Source organism: Lonchura striata, chromosome 18, assembly GCF_046129695.1.
Source record: "Lonchura striata isolate bLonStr1 chromosome 18, bLonStr1.mat, whole genome shotgun sequence".
Lineage (NCBI taxonomy): Eukaryota > Metazoa > Chordata > Aves > Passeriformes > Estrildidae > Lonchura > Lonchura striata.
In genome coordinates, this window is record NC_134620.1 from 1,573,156 (window position 1) to 1,597,929 (window position 24,774).

The 24,774-nt window shown below is 50.9% G+C and overlaps 2 protein-coding genes across 7 annotated transcripts in view; both read left to right on the plus strand.

Annotated features, from left to right (window-relative positions):
- The window catches only part of AIFM3 (AIF family member 3), a 102,510-nt gene that overhangs the window by 65,090 nt on the left and 12,646 nt on the right, over nucleotides 1–24,774 (plus strand). For 4 of the 6 annotated variants that reach the window (XM_077787100.1, XM_077787101.1, XM_077787099.1 and 1 more), the window contains 12 exons: nucleotides 1,024–1,136; nucleotides 3,974–4,060; nucleotides 4,674–4,765; nucleotides 6,493–6,623; nucleotides 8,161–8,276; nucleotides 8,610–8,681; nucleotides 8,989–9,052; nucleotides 10,036–10,112; nucleotides 10,957–11,074; nucleotides 11,978–12,076; nucleotides 12,648–12,723; nucleotides 16,426–16,530. In XM_077787100.1, the coding sequence (XP_077643226.1) occupies nucleotides 1,024–1,136; nucleotides 3,974–4,060; nucleotides 4,674–4,765; nucleotides 6,493–6,623; nucleotides 8,161–8,276; nucleotides 8,610–8,681; nucleotides 8,989–9,052; nucleotides 10,036–10,112; nucleotides 10,957–11,074; nucleotides 11,978–12,076; nucleotides 12,648–12,723; nucleotides 16,426–16,530 (1,150 nt within the window). Of the gene's footprint in view, nucleotides 1–1,023; nucleotides 1,137–3,973; nucleotides 4,061–4,673; nucleotides 4,766–6,492; nucleotides 6,624–8,160; nucleotides 8,277–8,609; nucleotides 8,682–8,988; nucleotides 9,053–10,035; nucleotides 10,113–10,956; nucleotides 11,075–11,977; nucleotides 12,077–12,647; nucleotides 12,724–16,425; nucleotides 16,531–17,685; nucleotides 18,026–18,202; nucleotides 19,480–24,774 lie in introns of those variants that run through there. The other 2 variants (XM_021536753.3, XM_021536762.3) reach the window with 2 other exon arrangements.
- Nucleotides 22,761–24,516, plus strand: TMEM17 (transmembrane protein 17). The gene is made up of 4 exons (XM_077787286.1): nucleotides 22,761–22,878; nucleotides 23,117–23,292; nucleotides 23,675–23,788; nucleotides 24,166–24,516. Exons 1-4 carry the CDS (start codon nucleotides 22,761–22,763, stop codon nucleotides 24,445–24,447), a joined length of 690 nt encoding a protein of 229 aa, XP_077643412.1. The 3' UTR covers nucleotides 24,448–24,516.

A 24,774-nucleotide genomic window follows, 5' to 3' on the forward strand; every position in this document is an offset into this window, starting at 1 on the left:
ATAAATTTACAGGTCTGTTAAAGACCAGAGTCTATTCTGATAGACACCAAAGGAGATTTCAAAGCTGGATTTGTAGGAAAGAAGTGTTAGGGAAAGACTGCCCATCCAGCCCTATGTCAGGGACCGAGATCCAGCCATGCCCAACAGAGCTGAGAGCAGTTGACTGCAGTCCCTTGCTCATGTGAGGGTCATCCTGACATTAGCACAGTGTCAGGTCTAGCTCAGGATGTTCCTGGCAGCATGCACAGAGGATGTCCACCCGCCTGTCTCTGCTTCCACTGTCCCCCAACTCCATCAATGGAAGTGTCTTGTTAATGGACCAAACTATTATGTGGTCCAGGTCCATCTTCTCTCAGTGGTGTTACAGAATTTGTGGCCCTAAAAACGCTTATTATGCAATGAGGCTTCCTTGGCTGAGAAGAGACTCCAGACTTCTCACCTGAGCTCTTCAGTCTCACCAGTACAGTCAGGTGGGCTGCGGTGGTACAGCATGTCCCAAGGCAGCTTCTTGTTCAATTTAACAAGTTTTTTTCTGTGATTAAAATAAGTGAACAAAAAACCCTTAAAGAAATAGCATGGAAAATGCTCTTCAGTGAGTCACACAACCAACACCTTGGCCATGGAGAAGGGAACACTCCCTACTCTCCATGCTTGGCCATAAATTCACCAGGAGCAGGGTGTGCAGACGCTTCTCTGACTAGAGAAGTCCAAGAGTCTAAGTGGCTGCTTATGCCCTGGAGTTTTTCAGAGTTTGTAGGCTTTAGCAGCACTCCTCAGTGTGTGTTTGTGACAATTTAGGAACAGACAAGAGGGTTAATTTCAGACAGAATGTCCCTTCTGCTGCCTCATGCATCTGCTCCAACTGGCTTCCCATGCGAGCTGTTTGGGTTGGGAGAGGCTGTGAAGTGAGGCCAGGGCTGGTGGAGGTGGTGCTTTTGGAGTCAGCCACAGTGGGTTTAGCAGCACAGGACACAGATCTCCCAAGGCCACAGACACATGGCTGACACTGGTCTCCTCCCTTAGGGGCAGCTGGGCTGGTCTGTGCAGAGACCTTGCGCCAGGAGGGCTTCTCTGACCGGATTGTGATGTGCACCATGGACAGACACTTGCCCTATGACAGACCAAAGCTCAGTAAGGTTTGTATCACTCTGGATATGCCACAGTTCCCCAGTTTTAAAATTTGCTCTAGGGTCTTATCTCGCTATTATTCATTGCAGCAGCAAGGTTCTGTTTCATTAGTCTTCCTGTCTGTTTCCCTTCAATTTTCTTCCCTCTTTGTGACTGAAATATGAAACACAAAAAAGGAGTTGTTCAAACTAAGATTACTCCAGCAGAAAAACAAGGGTATTCTTCCTTGTGTGAGTGGTGAGGCCCTGGCACAGGTTGCCCAGAGCAGCTGTGGCTGCCCCTGGATACCTGGAAGTGTCCAAGACCACGTTGGACACTGGGGCTTGGAGCAACCTGGTCTAGTGGAATGTATCCCTGCAAATTGAAATGAGATGAGTCTTTAGTTCCTTGCAAACCAAACCATTCCATTATTCATATGAATCATGAAATTATTCTTCCACGGATGTAATGGTAGCTGTCTTAGCCAGCTTGTACCTAGATGTGTTCTTAAAGTATTTCTGGATCAAAAATATTTAAAGCAATGAAATGGAGCATGTGAAAAAATGGTGTTGCCTACCAGAGTTTTTATTAGTGCCTGTTTCTTGCTGCCCAGGGATGCTCTGTGCTGCAATTATGATGATTCTCAGCTGTCATCACAGCTTGGTAATTTGATGGAAGTGCAAAGGTTGCTTTTTCTGGCACACATCCCATTTTGCATTCCAGTTTATAGGCACAGGATGATCTTTAATCAGATTTTTTTGCTGCTGATTCCTGAGCCTTTGATGTCAGACAGCAGCTCAAGCTGGACAGCAGCATTTGATCTTGGAGCCTGAAGATAACATAAGGTGAACTATGTGTTCATCCTCATGTGAGGAATGCTTACCCATGGGGACTACTACAATCGTAACATCTAATTCTACTGCCAGCACCCAAAAAAAAAGGGATTTTTGAAAGACCAGCAAACATGCACATGACTTTTGGGGAGCATTTAGGCCATTTCTGTGCTTCTGCCATTCCTGCCTGGGGTGAAGAGTAGCTGCCTGGTACCTGCATCCAACCATCACAGGGTTTGTGCTGAGGAGCTCAGAGAATCTGAGTCCCTCTTCCAGCCAGACAGCTCTTCCACTTATCCCCATGTATGAGTCTTAGACTGGCTCTTCTTCTCTCTGTTAAATATTAAGAACATTTCACATGCCAGAGATGTTGTACATGGTTTATTAAATCCTCCACTAAACACCTCTGGCACCTGCTTTTGGAAGGTGCACAAAACCCATGGAAGTTAAGACAGAATTTTTGGGTAGGCGGTAGGAAAAATGGAATTTTTCTTAATCCTGTTGTGTGTGGGACTACACCTGTACAAGCCACTGGAGAAGAAGTGCCACTGCTAACTCTGTAAGCAGCAGAGCTCTTGCTCCCTGAACCTGCAGCAGTGCTCTTCCTCTGCCCTGCTGAATGCCTGTTATCAGTCTGTCCCCAGGTCCTGCCAAGCTGTTTCCCTTTGTCTCCTTTGGACCATGAACTGTGTGTTGCCACATCTCTATTACTCCAGAGCACCAAACAGCAGCAAAAGCCATGGTGGTGCACTGTTGTGCTTTGCCCTTCCTCCCTTCCTGCACACTTTCACAGAGGGGTCAGGTGTTCCTCTCTGTAAATGTGGAGTATTCAAAGACTTTGCAGTAAAACCTGTATGACTCTGCCCCCGCCTCGAGTCCTGTGACAGCAGTCTCTCCTGAGCAGAGCACTGTCTGAAGTCAGAGTAAGGGCTTGTTCTTGTTGGTCTTGTTCCAGCCCCTGACCAGGCCACCTCCAGAGAGAAGGACCTTGCACATCCATCTCCATGGGTGAATAGGAGGGCCCTTGATTCCTGCATCCCCTGTCTCTCTTGGGTCAAGCACAAACATCATCCCTGTGTGGCACGAGTAGATGCTGCTGCTGGGCACTGTGTGATCTATAGCAGGGCTTGACCATGGCATCCGTGCCTGCTCCTGCTACACTGCAGGCAGGGAGGGGAGAACGGGCAGGGAGCAGCCCACACACCCAACAGGTACCTGATGCTCTGCTTGTTCTCAGCCTGAGTCTGACCTTGTGTCCGTGGAGTCAGGAGGACAGATGAGCTCGGGCTCAACCCTCTGCATAAAGAAGGTGTACATCTCACCCCAGTGACCAGGGAAGGTTGGAAAAACATGAACCTTTGTCTTGCAGATGAAGATGTGCAGATATGGGCCCCACCCTCTTGCTTCAGCATTCAGTGGAACTTGTGCAGCATAATTTGGGTGCTTCTGAAAATGTATCCTTGTGTGTTAATGCTGTTTGTTCTTACTGCTCTTCTAGCTTCCATTTGCCCTGATAACTGCCTGTTTTCCAAATAATCATAGAATGGTTTGAGTTGGAAGGGACTTCTAAAGGTCATCCTGTGCCATTCCCCTGCTGTGGTTTTTACTCCTTTTACTAGACCAGGTTTTGTTCTAGTCCATCACTTTCAGGGATGTGGCAGCCACAGCTTCCCTGGACAACCTGTTCCAGGGCCTCACCACCTGTGTTGTAAAATTACGCTTTTCTTTTGCTCCTGTGAACCTGTGTGTGCTGGGAGGGGCTGCATTTATGTCTGCTTTGATGACACTGCAAAGCACCTGCTGTGATCTTGCCTGAGCTACTCAGCACCAGCCCCATGCCAAACTGGCAGAGAAGGCACCAGAGCCCAGATCAGCCTCTTGTGACAACTCCTGTTTGAACAGGCTTTCATTCCAGCCCTGTAGAGCCATTCCCTTAACCCATGCAACAAGTGCTGACTTGTGCTGGTAGCAGCTGTTTCTCTACTCACCTGTTCAATCCACAGCAGCTGACAGAAAAATGGCTTTTTTTGCAGTCAATGGATTCCCACCCTGAACAGATTGCCCTGCGCCCCAAGGAGTTCTTCTGCACCTATGACATCGAAGTCCTGACTGAAATGCAGGTAAGGAGAGTCCTGTGTGTGCCTGAAGGAAAGTGCTGGTATGCAGAGGTTGTATTTAGGGAATGTGGCCACTGTCTCTGTTCTTGGCTCACTGGATGCCACTGTGTGAATTCTGGGTCTCCCCGAGCCCCTCTCTTTTTGCCCCAGAGTGCAGGTTGCCTGTGCTTGTTCAAAACACAGCTCCTGTGCTCAAAGCACAATGTTCCTGTGGCAGAAAGGCACACTGGTGTGACCGTGGTGTGCCTATCTTTGGTGACCGCCATGTGTTACCTGCCATTCCTCATGTGGATCTGGGGAGCCAGATGCCATCTGATAAGGATAATCAGCTCTTCAAACAGTGCAGAAAATGATGGCCTAAATATTTCTCCCCATCATTTTATTTATATTGGAAGACCTTCAAGGATTTTTGAAAAGGCAACTAGGAATATTTAAGGTGTGGGTTGGCCAAGCTGTGGACATGGGGGGACTAAAAATAACAGACTAACTAAAAGCAACCAATTAACTAACTAAAACTGACATGGAGGACTAAAACCTGAAAGACAAGTTGATTGGGCTGGGACCTCGGTGAAAATCTGGGATTTCTTCCCTTAACATTATTCAGGAATGATTTTAGGTGGCGGCTGTGGATGTCAAGAGCAAGATAGCTGTGTTCAAGGATGGGTTTAAGATGGAATACAACAAGCTGCTGATAGCAACGGGAAACACGTAAGCTTCGGAGAAACATCTTAAAGATCAAGAGAAACTGTTTTATCTGAGAATGTGAGGAGTTAATGCCTGGGGATAAGGGATGAAATGTGGCAGGTGAATTTAAACACTGAATTTGTTTGAGCATGGAAGAGTCAAGGAACACAAAAGATACTGGAAATGTCTGTATGTATCTACATCTACATCTACATCCACATCTCTATCTATATATCATCATCTATCTATTTAATATATATATCTACCTCATGTATTATAGAATCACAGGATGGTTTGTGTTGGAAGGGATCTTAAAATTCATCCAGACCCACCCCTGCTGTTGACAGGGAACACAAACAACTTTCCACTAGACCAAGTTGCCCCAAGCCCCATCTAACCTGGCCTTGGACACTTCCAGGGGTGGTACCAGGACATTGAACATATTTTCTTTAACAAAAGCTCCAAAGTGGAAGTATTGTAATTCTTTTAGAGGGCATTTTTGCCATATTGCTCTTCTTTTCACTCCTTGATAACACTCAACCCTGACAACCAGATAATTAATCCCTTTGAATTTCCATCTTTCATTTTCAGCAATTAAGGCTTAACACTTGCTGTTGCAGCCTTAATTAGGTGTTGCTGTTGCCCCATTCTAACAGACCTTTTGGGAGCCTTGGCCCCAGAATAGGAATTTTCAGGCTGAACCTGCTTCAGCCATATGGAAAGGTGGTATTGGTGTGCTGGGATGTTGAGCATCACTCCAGATTGCTGTTGTCATTTGTGCCCTGCAAGTAGTGGATTGGTTTGTTTTTGATTGGAGGGTTGTCAAAATTGGCAGTTTAAGCTGAAAATGAGGCATCCTGGCTCTCCTTCCTTGTGTTCCTTACATCAAGCCATAAAATGAAGTAGGAGAAATTCAGCCCCTGCATAATTAATCATCTGGGGAAGGGATGCTGTAGATCAGCCAAAGCAGGGACTCACACTGGAAACCAAAGTGCCACCGGTCATAGCCAGTGCCACAGGGTGTGAATAGCTGCTACTAGACTGTACAGCATCACAGCCAAAATGCCATGTGCACCAGTCACCTAATTAGGTTCAAAAGAGAATTAAGCCTTTGGCAATAATTTCAAAATCCTCATGCACAAGCTTGAGGTACACTGGGTTTTTAAGGTACCTAAATTATTTAGGCTCCTCTGTCCTGTTTCCAGATGTGAGTCAGATATGCAGGGGCCAGATATTTAAAAATATATGGGCTACAGTAAGTGCTGAGTGAGGGCACAGTTAAGCTGCTACAGCATCAGCAGTGTGCCTGTGGGAATGGAGGGTGTAGCCTGCATCCTCAGAGCCTTATCAAACTTTCAATATCTGACTCCAAAGCATTGCTGGAGGTCAGATTGTGTTTTCTGTGTCCCATTAAGCTTCTAAAAAATTTGTGACATGCCAATAATTGAGCATAGGCTTGTGAAGCAATGCCTATCCTGCACTGGTTGCACTGCCCCAGGAAGGAGCTCCTGTGGACCTGTGGGTACACCAGTCCATGAAGGGGTCTGGGGTGGCTGCTCAGCATCCCCTATATCACCACTGGCCACCAGCATCTGGGTTTTTCCATGTTATGTCTCCAGCAAAGAGAAAGGTGAAAAAAAGGAAAGTTGGGAATGTTCTTGGAGCCCTGAAAGGGGTGTCTGTAGTCCCAACTGGGCACTGAACCACAGATAGTTGAGAAAAGCGGCTGTATCACCCTCAGTGTTTTTCAGGCCCAAAACTCTCAGCTGCAAAGGCAAGGAGATGGAAAATGTTTTCAACATCCGTACACCCGAAGATGCCAATCGTGTGGTGAAGCTGGCCACAAGCAAGAACGTGGTGATCGTGGGAGCATCCTTCCTGGGTGAGTGCTTCCCTGGCCTGTGTCCCTGTCCCAGCTCTCCACCTCTGCCTGCAGATGGGTAAAGTCCTTTGCCCAGTTTGTCACTGCCTAGTTAGAGGTATCACCCCCATGAAACTGGACCTGGGGTAGTCCAACCTCCAGCTCCAGATGTGTGTAAAGACATTTCCATGCCAAATAAATTGATTTTTCAAAGAGGCTGGGCTGGCATGGGTATAGATATTGCTGTCTCAGTCTGAAAAGCACATGGCAAGACAAGTACTGGTGCTCATGTGGGTCAAATCTGGTGTGTCTAGAGCTAGCTTCAGTCAGGAGAGCCTAGTTAGTGTGTGGGAGCCTGTGGGCTTTTTCTCTTTCACATTTTAGCAGTGTGGTGAATTTTTTAAATTAACAGGAAAAAATCTTGTAGTTTCTTTGATGGCTCTTCTTTTTGCTTGATTTGGTTCCAACAAAATTATTGTGGGTCCTAACAAAATAAGAATGAGTCCGGCAAGCCTTAAAAATATGGTTATTGGTCAGGAAATTTGTTATAAAATATTCATGAAACAATAAACTTGTTTTAATGGTTGAATCAATATGATCTACAGAAAAGCATGTGGTGTGGGGTCCCAATTGCAAACTGCAGGTCATCAAAAAGATTCCTTTCCAAAAAACCCTCACAGACAGAAGATGTCTTGGTGGAGGTTTGTTGCAGAGGATAGATAGATATGATTGTTATCTTAGCTAGCCGAATGTCACTTCTACCCTTGGATGAATCCTGGAGTGAAATGGACTGTTCCATCCCACCCTGCAAGAGATTGTGGTTCATCCCGCACCTCTGTACCTGCCCCTAAAACATCAGAGTCTGTAACCCCATTGGCCCATGCCTTGTCCCAGCCCACCTGGGAGCCCCTGAAAAGGGGGCTCCGAGGGGCCATGCGGCCTCTTGGCCCTCTCCTCCTCTCTTGGACTTACTTCCTCCCCCCCTAAACCCTCCGTTTTCTCTCTCCCCTCCCCCGTCCTCCTAAACCCAGCCACGTGCTACGCCTGAGAGCACGAGGCTTGGGCATCCCTGAATCTTTGAATAAACCTCTCTCCCCAAGAGCAAGCTTCAGAGATCTCTGCCTCAGTACACCCCCACCGTGCAGGAGAATAATCATTCCCACAGAGGTTCCCATGCAATTCCCAGCACCAGAATTCTATCATTCTGATGGGAGAAAACAGCCACTCCCAAGAGCAGTTTTCAGACCACAGCTGAAGTTGTCCCAGCCATAGGAGGAAGGTTTCCCTTGGCTGAGGTCCCTTGTTCCATGTTTTTCCCAGGGCACTTTGGGATTTCCTGGCCAGTTCCTCCCTTTAGTCTTTAAAACCTACATCTAAGAACCCCTGAATTGGTGTGATCCCTGGTGTGATCAGGTCTGGTGGCTCCCCAGTTCTCCCATGAGGGCAGCTCCAGCCTCCCCAGTCGCAGTGGGTGAGGCTGCCCCTTGTCTGCAGCCAGGGACACAGGGCAGTGCTGGGTGTGTTAACGTGGCTGTTTGGACCTGCTTCTCTTCCCCAGGGATGGAGGTGGCCGCCTACCTCGCAGAGAGGGCCCACTCGGTGTCCGTGGTGGAGCTGGAGCATGTCCCCTTCAAGAAGTTCTTTGGAGAGAGGGTTGGCCGTGCTGTCATGAAGGTGACCTTGCTTTCCCATCTGGGGGGGGGGTTGGTAACAGAGCAGGTTTTTCTTGTTTCACTTATTGCACTAATGAATTTACTTCACATTTATTGACAAAGCTGTGATGGCAGCAGTCAGTGAGAATGGGCTGTATTTTCCCTGTTATGTTCCATGTGCTATGGAACACCTTCTAGAGCTGTGCTGGGGATGTGGGGATGCTGACCCCCTTATCAGTGCAGGTTTAGATAAGCCTGCTGGGTGGGCAGGGCAGTGTAGGGGGCAGCAGGACATCAGGACCAGGGTGGTTCAGGGTCCTGATGTCCCCTACTCTGTCCCTTGTCCCCTGTCCAGATGTTCGAGAACAACAGGGTGAAGTTCTACATGCAGACAGAGGTGTCGGAGCTGAGGGAGCAGGAGGGGAAGGTGAGCGGTGGGCAGGGACCCAGAGCTGCCATTCTCTTCCCTAGTGTGGTTTTGCTCTCACCTACTTCCTATCCCCTGAAATTCATGTTCCCGGATTTGGCCCCCAGGAGCAAACATATGCCAGTGTGGGGTGTGGGGTGACTTCATTGCTCCCACTCACCTCCTGCTGCTTTTCTAAGGAATTATGGTCATTTGCATTTCACAAAGGAGGTGAGCTGCCAGCTTGGCTTCTCGCTGCTACAGAGGTGTTTTGTCCCTAAAATAACTCTGGTGTGCCCCCCCTCCCCGCCCTTTGTGTCTCCTGCAGCTGAAGGAGGTTGTGCTGAAGAGTGGGAAGGTCCTGCGTGCTGATGTCTGTGTTGTGGGCGTTGGTAAGGGTTGTGTGGGTGCAGAGCCAGGGAGGGAGGGCAAAGCAGAAGTTGGAGGGGACATGGCAGAAGGAGGTCGCTGGGGCAGGGTGGCCAGGGGTACTGGCAGTGGTCTGCCAGCCCTGCCGGATTACCACACATGAGTCTACATATCTAAAAAGGTATTTCTAGAGCCCCCACCACAAAATGCAACTGAAAATATATTTCAGAAGTAATATTTTTTTTTTCCAGGGAGAAAAAACATTTAAAGCAGTTTCATTCTCTCAAGTAGTTTTTTACTAAGTCTTCCCCAAACTGAATTTTTAATGTGTTTTTTTTTTCTTTTTAATTGCTGCTGACAGCAATCAAAAATGTATCTCATACTATAAAATATAAGAAAATACCCTATAGAATATGATATATTTGTCCTTTACACTTTGGCGGGGGCAGGGGGAAATTCCCTTTCCTTCCCTCTTCAAAATGCTGTATACTGGAAGAATCACAGAAATAATTTAATTGTAGTTTTGTTGTTTTTATTGACTACTCTGAACTGTGAAAATGCTGGAGGTAAAACAACAACAAAAAAAAAAAAAAAAAAAAAAAAAAAAAAGGAGAAGGAAGGTGAAGGAAATTCAAAGACTGGGGGGAGGCTGAAAATTCCTGGCTGGATGCTTGAAGATTCTCTTTTAAATATAATTTTTTTCAAAATATCTGTGAAAGAGAATTAAATTGAAAATTATCTCTAAGCACTAGAAAAGGGTTGTGGGCAGACCGCAGTGATGGCTTGGGCAGGACAGGGATCCTGAAGGGCCAGAGGCTGATGCAGTGCGGGCTCTCTAGGGTTCCTAGACCTGCTCCACACTCCCAGAGCAGCTGCTGCCTGTCCCTGGGGGCAGCCCCACTGTCCTGGCAGGAGGAAAGGCCTCAGGATCAGCCCCCAGGGCTGTGGAACTCTGGACACTGCAGAAGCCTTTGCAGCAGCAGGGAAACCTTTGGCTTCCCCCCAGGTGCAGTCCCAGCGACAGGCTTTCTCAAGCAGAGTGGCATCAACATTGACTCCAAGGGCTTCATTGTGGTCAACAAGGTGAGCCCAGGGGCAGCCCCTGTGGGAGGGAGAGCAGGAGGAGCTGGGTCAGCTCTTCTGATCCATGAGCTTCCCTGGGGCTCCAAACTGCTGCCACAGGGGCTTTTCATGGCATTTTATTTGCCATGATTGGCAGAATTGGAATTTTTTAATTCTTTGGGTTGGCCTGTTCAGGGCCAGGAATTGAACTTGATGACCCTTGTGGTTGCCTTTCATCTCAGGATATTCTGTGAGATGGTGAAATTCTGGGAGCCTCACCAAGAGTGCCTGGAAACCCCCCCTGCAAGTGGGAGTGTACATCCAGACCTGGATGCTCTGGCTTAGGTCTGGCTCTGAGCTGTCCTGGAGTGGTATGGGTATTTAGAGGGGAGAAAATAGAGATAGATACATCTTTTAAGGATCTCAAAGGATCTCATCTGTTCTCCCCACCACCAGTGACTGCGATGGGAGTGGTGTTGGATTTGGTGGGTGTTGGTTCCTTAGGCAAAGGAGCATGTTGGGAGGCTGGGACTCAGTGCTATGCAAGTGCTCATCCCTGCAATAAGCTGGGCTCTATCAGCCAACACCAACAAACCCCAGACTTCTGAGAGAGGCTCCAGGACACCAGTCTATGTGTCTTTTTACTGGATAACCCACTGGTCGAGGGATACTGTAGGTCCCTGCATGTGTGTTCTCATTTGAAAATGAAGAAGACTGAGTGAAATCTCCCATGGGGGTCCCACAGCCAAGCAGGTTTTCCCTGTATTCTGAGGGACTGTGGCAGCTCTGAACCACTCCAGCTCTAGAGTTTCTGTTCATGTAGAGTGCAAACCCCACTAATGGCCACCTCTGTTCCCCCCTGCAGATGATGCAGACCAACATCCCAGGGGTCTTTGCTGCTGGAGATGCTGTCACATTTCCATTGGCCTTGAGGAATAACAAAAAGGTGAATGTTCCCCACTGGCAGATGGCCCACATGCATGGTAGGTACTTTGCAGAAAAGAGCCTTTTCCAGATTCTCAGGAAATTTCCAAACCCTCCAGGGCAAGAATGAGACAACTGCCAACAGAGAGACTGGGTAGTTGTATTGAACATTTTGAAGCATGCGTATCTTATGCTGCCTGTTGTGCTTTCATCTGTCAGCATTCTTGCCAAGCTTTGCCTAACAATGCCTCATCACCACACAGAGGAGCCCAGGGACATGCTTTCTCATATTCTCTTTGCTCCCTGGCACTGCTGCAGGAGCCTGCTCTACTTCTTGCCCCAGGACACTTAGGAGCCCACATCCTAATGCCAGCCTGGGCTCAGGTCCCCAGCTGGGCTTCCCACACTGCCAGGCTGGCCTGGGACTGTTCAGCAGAGCTCTGACCCTTCTCACCTCTTGTCAGCCTGGAACCCCTGGTGTGATGGGCTGCCATCATAGCCACAGTCTCATAGAGAGGATTCCTCTGTGCTGGGTGAGAGGTTTTGGAACCACAGCTCCAAATTCAGCCTTTGGACACCTCTCCCATGTCCAGATATGCTTCTGAAGCAGGGGCCATACCCCAACAGTCTCCATGCCTTCTAAGGGTTTGTCCATCCCATCCCCATCTGGGCAGGAGCTCAGCACACTCTCAACCCTGTCACTATTGCACAAGTTGGGAGGAGTCTCGTGGGTACATGGCTCATGGCAGTGGAGGTGACGAGTAGGAGCTGCACCACAGGAGGGAGTCTGAGCCCATCCTTGTGTGCTTCCTGCTTTGTCTTGGTTGCTGTGTGGGTTTTCTCAGCAGCTCTTCTTGGTTTTCCTGTACTCTGTGACTGCTGGTGTTGATGCTGTGACCTGAGGGCAGAGCATGGAGCTTGCCCTGGAGTGGCAGTTCCCCCATCCCTGTGCTCTCCTGCAGGCCGCATCGCCGCGCTGAACATGCTGGCCCACGGCATGGAGATCAGCACCGTCCCGTACCTGTGGACAGCCATGTTCGGGAAGAGCATCCGATATGCGGGTGAGGGGCTCCTGGGGGCTGCTGAGAGCTTGTGCTGGTGGAGGTGTCAGGGGACAGAGAAGCCAGGGTCACCTCCTTCACCTGAACCCTCCCCACTTACCTCTGCTACAGGGCTGCTTCCCTGCCTGGCTTCCGAGGGGGTTCAGTGTCTTCTCTGAAACCCATCTGCCATGAAGTGCACTTCTCTAAACAGGATGGAGGATTCACTTAAATTAGATATTGGGAAGTAGTACTTCCCTGTGAGGGTGATGAAGCCCTGGCACAGGTTGCCCAGAGAAGCTTTGGCTGCCCCATCTGTGGAAGTCTCTAAGGCCAGGTTGAACAGAGCTTGGAGCAACCTGGGATAGTGGAAGGTATCTCTGCCCGTGGTAGAGGGTGGGAACAAAGTGGTTCTCAAGGCATCTTACAACCCAAAACTCTCCTGTTCTGTGGTTTTTGGTACCTGCATCTCCTGGTGCTGGTCTGTTGGTCACTGCAGGACATTCTCCATGTAGTGCTGGAATGAAATACCCTGTCTTAGAGCTGGATCTGGAGGAATTGCTGCTGAATTCACTTCTTCTTTGCCTTCCAGGCCATGGGGAAGGATTTGATGATGTTGTCATCCAGGGAGATTTAGATGAACTGAAGTTTGTGGCATTTTATACCAAGTAAGTGTTTCTCTTGTCTATATTCCTACACAGACCTTCATCTGAGATTACTCTGCTAGGCTGGAAAATAGTTCTGCCAGAGCTTTTGTCAGTCAGTTTTGTTCACCTCTGCACACTGAGCTTGTGGAACACTTATACAAGGCCCTGGAGAAATTATGTTCAGATTGTCCAACAAGTTTAAATTGTCTTTGGACCTGGTGTCTCTGCCCTTTGCCCTCATAAACTCTGTGAGGAGATGATGGCTTCTACTGGCAATTCCTATCAAATATTTCCTTCCTATATAATCACCACATTAACGATTTTTGACCAGTGCTGGAAAGAGTGCTCAAGCATCACTGTTTCTGCTTTTGGTTTGACAAACTGAGCTCAAAAAACTCTTCTGTCTATCACAAGTTGTGAAGGTTTGAAGGAACTCAGGAGCTTTGTTACTGCTGTAGTGAAACCCAGCTCTCCCCCAGGTTGGGACCCTACCTGGGAACGCATTCTTGAGATGTGTTGGCAGCTGGGATGTGTTGCCTCAGCTGTTCTGGAGCCATGCTGGCTGTTTAGACTGGAAAGTCAGTGCGCCATGAATTTATCCCAAAAATATTTGCTGCTGTTTATTCTTCTCTTTCTTTTCTCCATCCCAGTTTGAAACTGGTGACAACAGAACATCCTTATGCTGGAACCAGAGGGGTTTCTCCAAATGCTTTCCTTAATATCAATTAGGGATCAGGAGAGGGAAACCAGGGAAGCAAAGGGCTGCCCAGCTCAGCTGTCAAACCACTTGGCAGCAGCATCCAGGCAGGGATCAGGAGGGAGCTCAGGACAGGAGCCAGCTCTGGCTTTGCAGATATCATCTCACTGCCCCTCTGTCCCATCTCCAATGTACCCCATGCCTTCTCCCTCCCTGAGGGTGGCCCACTTGCCCATGTTGCTCAGAATGGAGCGTGGCAGTTAGATAGTGCATTGGGCTTGAAGAGGTATGGGGCTCACTGCATCCCCCTAGGGATCCCCAGTGCTCACCCTCTTCTCCCTGGTACCTGCACACTTTGGGTAAACACCTGCTGCAGGGATGGGGCTCCAAATAGCACCCAGGGACCTTTGCACACTGGATACAGCTCAGAGTGTGCTGGAACCTTGTCAAAATTGCTTAAAGGGGTGGGTTTGTGCCAAGGCACCACCTGTGCTGGGGACAGCTGCTCTGGGGATGTTCCCCTCCTGTAGCCTTTCCACATGAGAGCCTTTTATCTCTTTATCCCAATTCTAATTTGAAAGGAAACATCAGGTTGTTTTAATTAAACATCTGAGGAGGCTGTTCAAAGGGAATGCCCTGAGCAAGGTGCATAATCCCTGCTCCATGACAGGGCCCCACACTGTGTGCCATGGTGGCTGGAAGGGACAGGGTTTGCCAGAGGACCTGAGTTTGGTGGGCAGACCTGAAGGTCCCTGCTGAGTGCTGTGTTGTTCTGCCACCCAGGAAGGTCTCCCGGAGCTGGTGTGTGGGTACCAGGATGGCATTCCATGCTGAGAGCCAGAGGTACTGGGAAGCACTGGCTTGTGGGGGTCAGACAGTGTGTTCCCCACTGCTCGGCTCCCTGTCTGTGAGAGGCTGTTGGAGCATTTCTTTCTCTTTCTTTTTTCGTGGTGGTTCTTCTAGTTGGTGCTAATGCTTTTGGACTGAGGACGGTCCCAAGTTGACCATTTCCTCCTGCTTCCTTCTTCTGTACCCACCCTGTGTTTGGACTCTTCTCCTCCTGGTCCTCCTTAGTTGTTGCAGGAACCACTGGTGTTTCCTGCTCCCACAGCCTGCCCTCAGCATTGGCTTTCATAATAAGGCTTCTTCTGCCCCAGAGTTTGAAGAGGAAAGCAGTTTTGTCAGAGCTGTATAGAGGCCAGTAAGAGGCTCTGTGCTGGGAGGTGTAGGGGACAGCACTCTGCAGATGTCCCCGTGGAACACTGCCTTGACAACAGACTGATGTCCTCTTGCCCCTAAGATCTTGGAGACCAGGGAATTGCTGGAATTGCTGTGGTTGTCTTCTTCATGGTTCCTCATCTCTGTTACATTGAACACTGTAGAGGAAGGGAAAACCATGTAGACACATCCACTGTGCTTTCTTCTTCCCTCAGTCTTCACAAAGACTTCTGATTGCTCCAAATTCCAGGTTCAGAATGGGAATTCTTGTTGCCTTTGAAGACCTTTTGAAAAAGAGGGATTCCTCCTGGCTTCCCCCATCTGTCTGACAAAGTGTTCAAAAGCCACTGCTGATGCAGGGTGCTCCAGCTCACCAGCATGCTATGAACTATTTTGCAAAAGGAGCAGCTACCCGATGTTGTGCTGACAGAAATGTTTGGGCTGCATACGCCTTCCTGGCTGGTCCCTTTGGGCACTGTCTGGGTTTGAGGCTGAGCCAGTGGACAGCTGGTGGCACTACATCTTCTGGTTCCCTTGTACACCTTGGTTATTCGTTGCTTGGAGCAGCACATCTCCCTCTGGTTTTGATAGATAGGTCTCTCCCACTACTTTGTGTTTCCCCAGCTGGGAGCTGGCTCTGCTCAGGAAACTGCTCTCCTTTATTTGCCATGAGCTTATCTAGGAATGGGAGTTTTTTTAAACTGTCTCTTATGGAGCTGCCCTGCTTTGTAGACAGATGTGAGAGATGGCTTTATCTCCCATGGCTGTACAGGGCTGAAGTGTCTTCTGAAACAAGGCTTTTTCTCTCCTTCCTGGGAATTAGGTACATATCCCTCCCTCCCCACCCCAGCTGCTCTTTGCTCTCTTGATTTCAGAGCTCTTTGGCAGTCAATTTAAGAGCAGATCTTGGTTTAGTGGATACTTCTACTTTTCAGTTTATTCAACAATATCATCAGAGTTTAAAACAGTTTATTCAACAATATCATCAGAGTTTAAAATCTTACCCACACATCTTCCCTGATCTCACATTGTGCATTCAGTTACCTCTTCATGAGTCAGGCTTTGAAGGTTTACACTTGGATTCACTTTGGCAAATCCCAAATGAGAACTGCCCTTCTCATTTTCCTGTGACCTTTAGCCAAGGCTCCTCCAGCAGTTTTACATCCTCTTTCCTTCTGCTTCATTCGTTATCCACTCAGCCTTTGAGGCTGTATTGGGATCCTGCTAGGGGAACAGTCAGCCATCCTGGACATCCCATATACCTGGGGACTTCCTTGCTGGGGCTGTGGGACTCAGGGGTTGGACAACCCAGCTGTCCCAGTGCCCGTGGAGCAGCTCAGAGTGGGGCATTCTGCCCATTCAGAGGTGGGGATCAGGAGGGGGATGTTCTACAGGGAAATCCTGACCACCTGTCTCTCCACTCCCTCAGCACAGGGCAGTAGTGCAGGGATCACAGCTGGGCATCCTTCGTGTGGTTCATGTTTTTATCCACCATCAGATCTTCCTTTGGTGGTGTTTCCCACAGATGCCAGGGTGCCAGAGCTGTCTCCATCACCCAGGCACCCTAGTGATGCTCACGACATCGTCAACTTTGGTGGGACCAGTGGGGCCTGCTATGCCACTCTGTACCCTCTCCTGATCCTTATTTCAGTCACCTTGTTCCAGTGCTGCTCATACCTTGGGATCAGGCCTATCTCTGGAATGGGTGCTCCTCTTTGCCTCCTTCTTCTTTCCATCATGGTGGGGTTTGGGTGGTGGAGCTGTGGCCATCCAGGCTGTCCTAACTGCTCTGCTCTGCCCGGCCCTAGGAGTGACGAGGTGGTGGCTGTGGCCAGCATGAACTATGACCCAATTGTCTCCAAGGTGGCTGAGGTCCTGGCTGCTGGCAGGACCATCCGGAAGCGCGATGTAGAGTAAGTAGACAGGCAGTGGGAAGTGGCAGTGCCAGGGCAGGGGCTAAGCACAGCCGTGGAGTGCTGGGCAAAGCTGAGCCTTTCATGCTGATCCGTCTCCATACCCCTCTTGCATCTCTCTTCCTGTTCTGCTTCCTCCATCCCCACTGTGCTGTCTCCCAGCTGCTTCCAGGTCTGGCATCCCCTACACATGGCATTTGCCTTAAACACCAGGACCCAAATCCTTGCACAGACAGGACGGGATGGGGATACTCTCTGCCTTCGGGCACTTGCACATCATCAAGGAAGCAATGCCTGATGCTGGGGCACACCTGGACACCCAGTCAGTCAAGACCTCCAGAAAGGGACTGGGTGTGTAGCCTGTACATAACCCCCCCATGCACAACCCAGCCCAGAGAGCTGGTGGTGCCAGGATGCTGGCCTGTGGTGTCTCAGCCTCCAATTCCTTGGAGCAGAGCTCATAGGCAAAGGGCATTTTTCTCCCTTCACTTTGTTTTTAAGACCATGCAGAGGAAAGAGCATAGCTTTGTGCTGAGAGTGGATGCTGGAAGGCAAATGCCATGAGGGTGATAACAGCTGGGAAGAAGCCTTTAGAGTGGGAAACAGAGCTGCTGAGGAAATGTGGGTCCCTCTCCCAGGGGTGTTTCCACATCTGGAATAAAAACAGATCTTTTCAAAAGCTCAGGGAGAGGAGCACTCCCAACTCCCAGGCAGCTCTGGCTCTCAGACTCCCTGGGCATCCCTCAGCTGAAACAGGGTTCATAAAATGACATAATAGTTTGGGTTGGAAGGGACCCTAAAGCCCATCCAATTCCACCCTGTGCCTCCTTCCCTGCCGCTATCCCAGATTGCTCCAAGCCCCATCCAACCTGGTCTGGGACACTTCAGGGATGGGGCAGCCAGAGATTCTCTGAGCAGCCTGTGCCAGGGTCTCACCACCCTCAAGGAGAAAAATTTCTTGTGCCATCACCCCAGTACATTTGGAAATGGTTGCTGGTGTTCCACTTTGTGGCTGGGAGGGAGGTGGTATCTTGTGGGCATTCCAGGGGCGGGGAGGAGCTGCTGACCCTGTGGTGGGGCTCAGGGGTTGGAGGAAGCCAGATTAAATGTGAATGTCTTTTCTCTTTTTATTTCCTGCTGCTTTCACTACTTTAGGCTGTTTGTCCGTCATGGCAAGTACGTTCAGTTTGGGGTCCTGAGTGTGCTGGATGTGAGGGAGGAAGGCAGGAGGGACAGCTACCCCCTGACTGGGCCATATCCCTAATTCCCATGTGGGGACACTGGTTTCATGGGATGTGTCCTTATTTTGCATCTCCCTCACATGGGGGGCAATGCTGGGTGGTAGGGCTGGGGCTGCCAGGAGCCATATCAGGCACAGTTCCTGTTGGCTGGGACCTTGTTTGGCTGGGGTTTGGTGGCTTTCCATGGATTTTCAGCTGAAGGGCTGCTTTGAAGTATAAATAAATAAAATATCTGAACTCAGTTTTACACAGAATTGAGGACCTGCAGGTGACTTTTTGGACAGTTTAGTGACAGGTTAAGTGAGGGCAGAGGAGGCAGCTGGTTGGTGGGATGGCCATCAAGTACTGGACTAGCACCAAGGCACACCAAGAGCATTTGCCTCTGCACGTTGAGAAACCCCTTACAGCACTGTGTATTTTTTCTCTTTTAGAACTGGAGACATGTCCTGGCTAACAGGGAAAGGCACCTAAAGCCACGGATGGCTGAGCTGTCCTGATGCTGCACTCACCATGGGGAGATGGGACAGCAGCTCCATGGCCCAGTGGGAACCCCATGGTTCAGCCATTTCCTTTTGAGACCTTTATGAACCTGGCATTGTGCACTGACCTTCCCAAGAGGATCTCACACAGCTCCTCTGCCCCTGTGCCTGCTGGGCTGGGCTGGGGCTCTGCTGTTGCAATTGCTGTGGAATGCTGGAAAAGCAGCCTACAGAGGTTTGGCACTGGCAGCGGGCATGGGCTCCATATGGCTCTGGATGCTGCCATCGGGCTGAGGGTCTGCCCCACGCATGCCCCTCCCTCCAGAAGCCCATAAGCAGTACGAGTGCCTTTGGTTGCTCCTGTGCTTTCATGCATGATGCTCCTTTCCAAACTCTTTTTGCTCCCAGCAGAGCTGCAATGCACATCCCTGCGAAGCCTGACAGCCACTCCCTTCCTGCATGGCTGCAGCACTTGTCACAGCTCTCCCTGTGCCCACCCACCCCAGGGGGCATTTGGGCAGGCCAGATTACACTGGGTGATTTCTGTGCAGCTGGTGCTTTTGTTGTCCAGGCTGGTCCTGTGCAGCCCCACCAGCAGAAGTGGGTCCCTGTCCATGCTGAGGGCTCTGGAGCTCATCAGTCCCCCTCCCAGCATCTCCTGTCCTGGAGCAGCCAAGGGCTTGGGATTCGTTCCCTGTCTCTTGGGGCCCCGTTTGGGCTGGGGCACTGGCAGCTCTTCGCCCATTCCCGGAGTGCATAGCAGGGGTACCTGAGAGCTGTGATGGCTCAGTTGCAGCCCTGGACTGGGTGGCCACCCTTCCAGTCAGACTTGGGTTATCTCTCCTTAATGCTCTCGTGGGATCAGTGCTGTTGCTGAGGTGTTATTAGAGGAAAAGTAGCTGGGGGGGGGTGGTATTTCTGGCTGTCCATTCTCTGGCAGTGACAAAGCTGCATTTCCCAGCCCACCACGCTAGTGCTCTGCTGTCCTGTTTCTGGCCCCATGCTGAAGAAGAGCCATATCTCCAGCTCAGGAGTGAACCTGGCCAGCCACAGCCCAGTGTCCATCAGCCCAGCAGAGTGGGGATTGAGGGTCCCCCTTGGAGAGACTCCAGTGCTCTGTTCTGGGGGTGACTCTTTCCCCAGCAGTGTTTTACCCTGAGTCCCAAACAAGAGGATTTATATTTTTAATTTGATTCACCCCCTACAAATTAAAGCAATACTATTCTTGAGGTCTGGGTCATGTTTGATTTCTTCCAAGACCTTGGGTTTTCATGTTGGCCAGATTGTTCAAGAACCTATTCTCTGGAGACTTCCCACCTGTGTCCAGCTCACCTGTATTTCCAGTATTTCAGATCTTGGCTGGGTAGAAATGCACCAGTGTCTATCATATCTTTGGTTGGTCTCTCCTGGTTTCACTGCAAAGCTTTTCCCAGGCGGAATGACCAGGAGGGATGGTAGCAGGATGTGCACACTCCAGCACACATCCTGTGATGAACAGGGATCATTGTGTGTCTGCTGGATCCACAAAACAATGGGAACTTGCAAGTCTCATTTCAGGTTCCAAAAGACAAATATCAGTGTTCCTGTCCACAGATCCTCCTCTGAGGGCAGGGGTGGCTGGGGCTGCTCAGCTCCTGGTGCCCCAGGCAGGGTTCTTACAGAGTGGCCTAGGGCCATGGGCACTGCCCAGGTGGAGGCAGCTGCCCGGGTGTTGCCTCACCTCTGCCCACTGCTCACAAAGATCTGGCTTTATATCCCGTGTCCTGCTGGTGGGATAGTTGGACTCAGCTTTGGCAGCTCACCAGGGGACCCAGCTGGAGTGCCAGGGGACTCTGGGACACCAGAGGGTGGCATTCCCTGCAGGTGTGTTTTCCCCAAGCTCTCTGTCATATTCTTCATGCTGGGTGAGACTGGCAGCTCTCCCAGCACAGCTTTGCTACAATGGGGACACACTGGCAGTGTGCTTTGTTTTTCAGGAAGATGCTTTTTAACCTCCTTTGCCTCTGATGAGGCCTCATTCAGTATTGTGCATGAGCTGCATAGAATGGGCATCACCCCCATGTTCACAGGGCTGAAGACCATTCAGGGGCTGAGGAAGGACCTTCAATCCCAGTCTGCAGCTGCAGTGGGGATAACAAGTCCCATTTCCTGCTTTTTACAGAGGAGTTATTTCAACCAGGGCTGGTAATATCACCCGTGACATGAGAAATCCCAGTCACTACTGTAGCTTTCCTTGGTACATGTCAGGTCACAGGTAGAGCTGGCTCAGATGGTATTGCTTCTCTGCACAGGTGTGGGGTGGTGTTGAACCTGAGACCCTTATCTAGTGCCTTGGCAAATGCTTCCCAGTGGCGAGTCTGTCCTGGAACTGGGCAAGGCTGGGTTGTGTTCTCTGCCACCTTTCAGGCACATCTTGCAACCTCTCACGCCAGGACAGAAAGTTTCCATCTCTTCTTAAGAAACTGCCTGTTCCCATGTGGAATGAGAGCCCAGCTGGGGCACGTGAAGTGACCCCCAGCTGCTCTGCCCCATGTCAGTTACCTCCACCAGACTGCCCAGGTATCATCTTGGTTGCTCACCTTGCCTGCCCATGCAGATTTGGTGCCTCCAGATCCTGAGCTCTCCACGAGCTTCTGCTCCTCAGATTCTGGGCCATGTCTGTCACCCTGCCCATGTCTCACCTGTGTGCTGGCAGGACTTGGGGGACAGATGGGGCTTAGCATCTGCCCCATGCAGGTAAGACCCCATCTGGAAAACTGCATCCAGCTCTAGGGTTTCAGCACAGGAGGGACCTGGAGCTGCTGGAATGAGTCCAGAGGAGGCCACAGAGATCCTCTGAAGACTGGAGCCAGCCTGGAAGAGCTGGCGGTACTCACCTGGAGAGGAGAAGGCTCCAGGGAGAGCTCAGAGCCCCTTGCAGGGCCTAAAGGGGCTCCAGGAGAGCTGGAGAGGGACTGGGGACAAGGGATAGAGGGACAGGACAAGGCAGGTTGGGATGTTGAGAAGAAGATGGGATGTAGTGTAGAAATTCTTCTCTGTGAGGGTGGGCAGGCCCAGGCACAGGGTACCCAGAGCAGCTATGGCTGCTCCTGGCTCCCTGAACATGTCCAAGGCCAGGATGGATGAGGCTTGGAGCACCCTGGGATAGTGGAAGATGTCTGTGCCCATGGCAGGGGGTGGGATGAGATGAGCTTTCAGGTCTCTTCCAACCCAAACCATTCTGTGGTCCTGTAACTTCAGCCAATCAGGTGCTGGTTTAACCATGCTTTCAGCCCCAGATGGTTTGGTTTTGACAGCATATGGCAGTGAGCTCTGCAATTTCATTTTAGCTTTATTCAGGAAAAGAATAATCTCTTTCTTTGGTTTCTTGTGTTCCTTGACAGTTTCTGGCCCTTAAGGACCTCACTTACAGCACTTGCTTTCACTATTTGCAGCTTCTCTGATGCACCTTATGGGGTGAGCTGAAGATCATGAGGTCTGTTGGGTAGACCTAGATCTGTTGGGTAGAACTGACAGAGTGTGTCCAGAGAAGGCAACAGTGCTGGTGAAGGGGCTGGAGCCCCAGGAACAGCTGAAGGAGCTGGGAAGGGGCTCAGCCTGGAGAAAAGGAGGCTCAGGGGGGACCTTGTGGCTCTGCACAGCTCCTGACAGGAGGGGACAGCCGGGGAGTTGGGCTCTGCTCCCAGGGAATGGGGACAGATGGAGAGGGAACAGCTCAGGCTGGGCCAGGGGAGGCTCAGTTTGGATATTAGGGAATATTTCTTCATGGAAAGGTTTGTCCAGCTCTTATACAGGCTTCCCAGGGCAGTGATGGAGCCCTCATCCCTGGAAGTGTTCAAAAAATGTGTAGATGTAACATGGTTTAGGGGTGGCTTTGGCAGTGCTGTGTTAATGATTTGACCTGATGATCTTTGAGGGGTTTTCCCACCTTAATAATTATGTGATTTTCAACTTGAAGTTCCTGAAGAACCTTTCACTCCCAGTCATCTCTGGCTCAGCCACCCGCTAACACATCATCCCCCACTGCCCTCCCCAGCACCCCTGAGCCTGGGTGGGGCTTGAGGAACTCACAGTGATGGGTAAATGCTCCATGAACCTGGAGGCCTTGAAGAAGCATTTCAGGTGAAGAGTACCATCCTCTCATGAGGCATCCTCATCTGTCAGGGGTCTTTGAGCAATATTTGTATTGATAGAGCCTGGCTGAGAGAGGGTGCAGTTGCTTCAAGTCACAGTGACGGGTACAAGCTGCTGTCACCCCCTAAAGATGCTGTTGACAGGAGATGCTCTGTGACTTGTGACTTCCTTGCAACTCCACCATGTGATTCCTGCATGGGCTTGGTGTTCCAAGGTGGGAATTCTCCTTCCTCAGATCCCCGTTCCAGGTCAGCAGCCCTGTCCCCAGGGAGCCAATGGCCATATGGCCCTGCGCATTAGCCTGGCCTGCCACCTCACTGATTCCCTCCTGGCTAATCTGGGCTGAGCCGGGCTGGTGTGAGCAGGATTGCTGTCCATGGCTGTACCCACCCCACTGCCCCCCAGCCTGCGCCGAGGCTTGGTGGCCTTCAGTGGCTCCCTCTTCATCAACAACAAGACGTGGGACAGCAGCACTGCCCACGGCTACCAGCCAGGTATGCGCAGAGGGCTCTGCACAGGGGGGCTTGGGAACAGGGGGTGTCCATCCCCATGACCCTGCACAGGGGGGCTTGGGAACAGGGGGTGTCCATCCCCATGACCCTACTCAGCACATCACCAAAGCACCCAAAGAGTCCCCGAAACCACCCAACAGGGAGGGGAGCAAAATCAAGAACATTTGCTGCAATCAGCTGCTTGTGGGACCCAGGGTCTGTTGCTCACCTCCACTGTGAGGGGGGGGTCCCTCTGGGCAGGGGGACCCCGGGGCTGGTGAGCAGCCTGCCTATTCCTGCCTGTCCTGCCTAGCTCAAAAGGTGCTGTCCAGCCTGCCCCTCCAGGTGATGCTCTACTTCAACGTCTACTACTTCCCAGTCTGGTGCCTGGCTGAGGGAATTATGCTGCACCTGAAGGTACCATCCCATGGGGCACGTGGGGATGGGAGGAGCTGCTCCTGCCAAGTCTCCCTGGGCTTGGGTGGGGGACAAAATGGGCAGCGGACAGAGGAACCTTTTCAGAATTACTGGAGTCCCAAAATGCCCTGACCCCCATGAGAAAAGATTGTTCATTTCTGTCTGCTAGAGATGGAAATCATTAACTTTCCAGGCAAGAATGGTTAAAACAGGGGGGAAGAGTAGGCAGAGCTGTGCACCAGCATGGTGAGATCTGGCAGAGCATGGAAAGCTGGGTATGGGGAGGAGGGCACAAGGCATGGAGAGCAGGGAATGGTGCATAGAAGAAAGGGAAACTGGGCATGGACAGCTAGACTTGAACAAGGCTGTGCTCCCATAACAGTACCACCTGCTGCCTTGGCACTATCAGTTCCTGCTGGTCACAGCCTTCCTTATCCTCTCGCTGGCTGAGGGCTCCCGCCTCTACTTGGGCTACCTGGGGAACCTCCAGGAGAAGGTAAGCACTGCCTGCCCTGGCCTCTGTGCTCAGAGAGGATCAGCCCAGCTGGGGGAGCTGGATTTCTCCTCACTTATGAGCCATGTGTCCATCACTGTCCTTTCTCTGGAGGTCTACCTGGAACTGTCCTAGAAGAGAATCATGGGTGAAGGCATGACCTGGAGAGAGGAATGAAAGGGACCCATTTGCCCTCCTGCTGTGTCTCTCCACTGGGGGGGTTTGACAGCATCTCACCACAACTCAATGGAGCAGGGACATCCCTAGTCCCTGGGCACCAAGGCCAGCAGAGGCTGATGCAGGAAGCTCCAGGAGCACAGAGGGTCCCCCCAGCCCACCACTGCCTTCTTGCCCTGTCTCAGCAGCCTCTGGTCTTGCAGGTGCCTGAGCTGGCTGGGTTCCTGCTCCTCTCCTTCCTGATCCAGCTGCCCCTCCTGCTCTTCCTGCTGATGGACAGGCAGGTCATCCACCTACCGCTGGAGGTGCCCATGCACAGCTTGTTCCTGACCTTCCTCCTCCCCGAGATCGTGGCTGCCTTCCTGGCACTGAGGACCATGACCAAGCATCTGGCGGCACAGTTCTACCTGCGGCAGTTCCAGGAGGGTGCGAGGGGCCAGCTGGAGCCAGAGGGCACAGGGGGACAGGCAGCCAAGATGGGATGATGCTGCATGACCCCTCCACCCCACACAGCTGATCCTGGCAAGGAGCATTAAACAGTGCTTGAACCCACAGACATTGTTTCTGAGCTTTGTGGAGACTCCAGAACAGCACCCAGGCACAGCCCAGCTGATCCCAGCCTTGCACCAGCTAACACAGCCTAGGAAAAGTGGAAGTGAGCGGTTAGCACCTCTAAAACATTCCAGCTCACCCCACAGCTGTGCCTGTCCTTGCTCAGCATCAGCCCTGGCAGGAGGCAGGAATCAGGGTGCAGGAGCCACTGCATACCCCTAGGAAGTACCAGCCCAGGGCTGGAACTTTAAACTTGGCTC

Excerpts from the sequence above, each read along its gene's own strand:
- TMEM17 (XM_077787286.1), top strand. The coding sequence starts at position 22,761 with ATGGCTGTACCCACCCCACTGCCCCCCAGCCTGCGCCGAGGCTTGGTG. Across the intron at positions 22,879-23,116 it reads TGCCCACGGCTACCAGCCAG|GGGGGGGTCCCTCTGGGCAG; the intron begins GTATGCGCAGAG and ends CTCCACTGTGAG. Across the intron at positions 23,293-23,674 it reads GAATTATGCTGCACCTGAAG|TACCACCTGCTGCCTTGGCA; the intron begins GTACCATCCCAT and ends CTCCCATAACAG.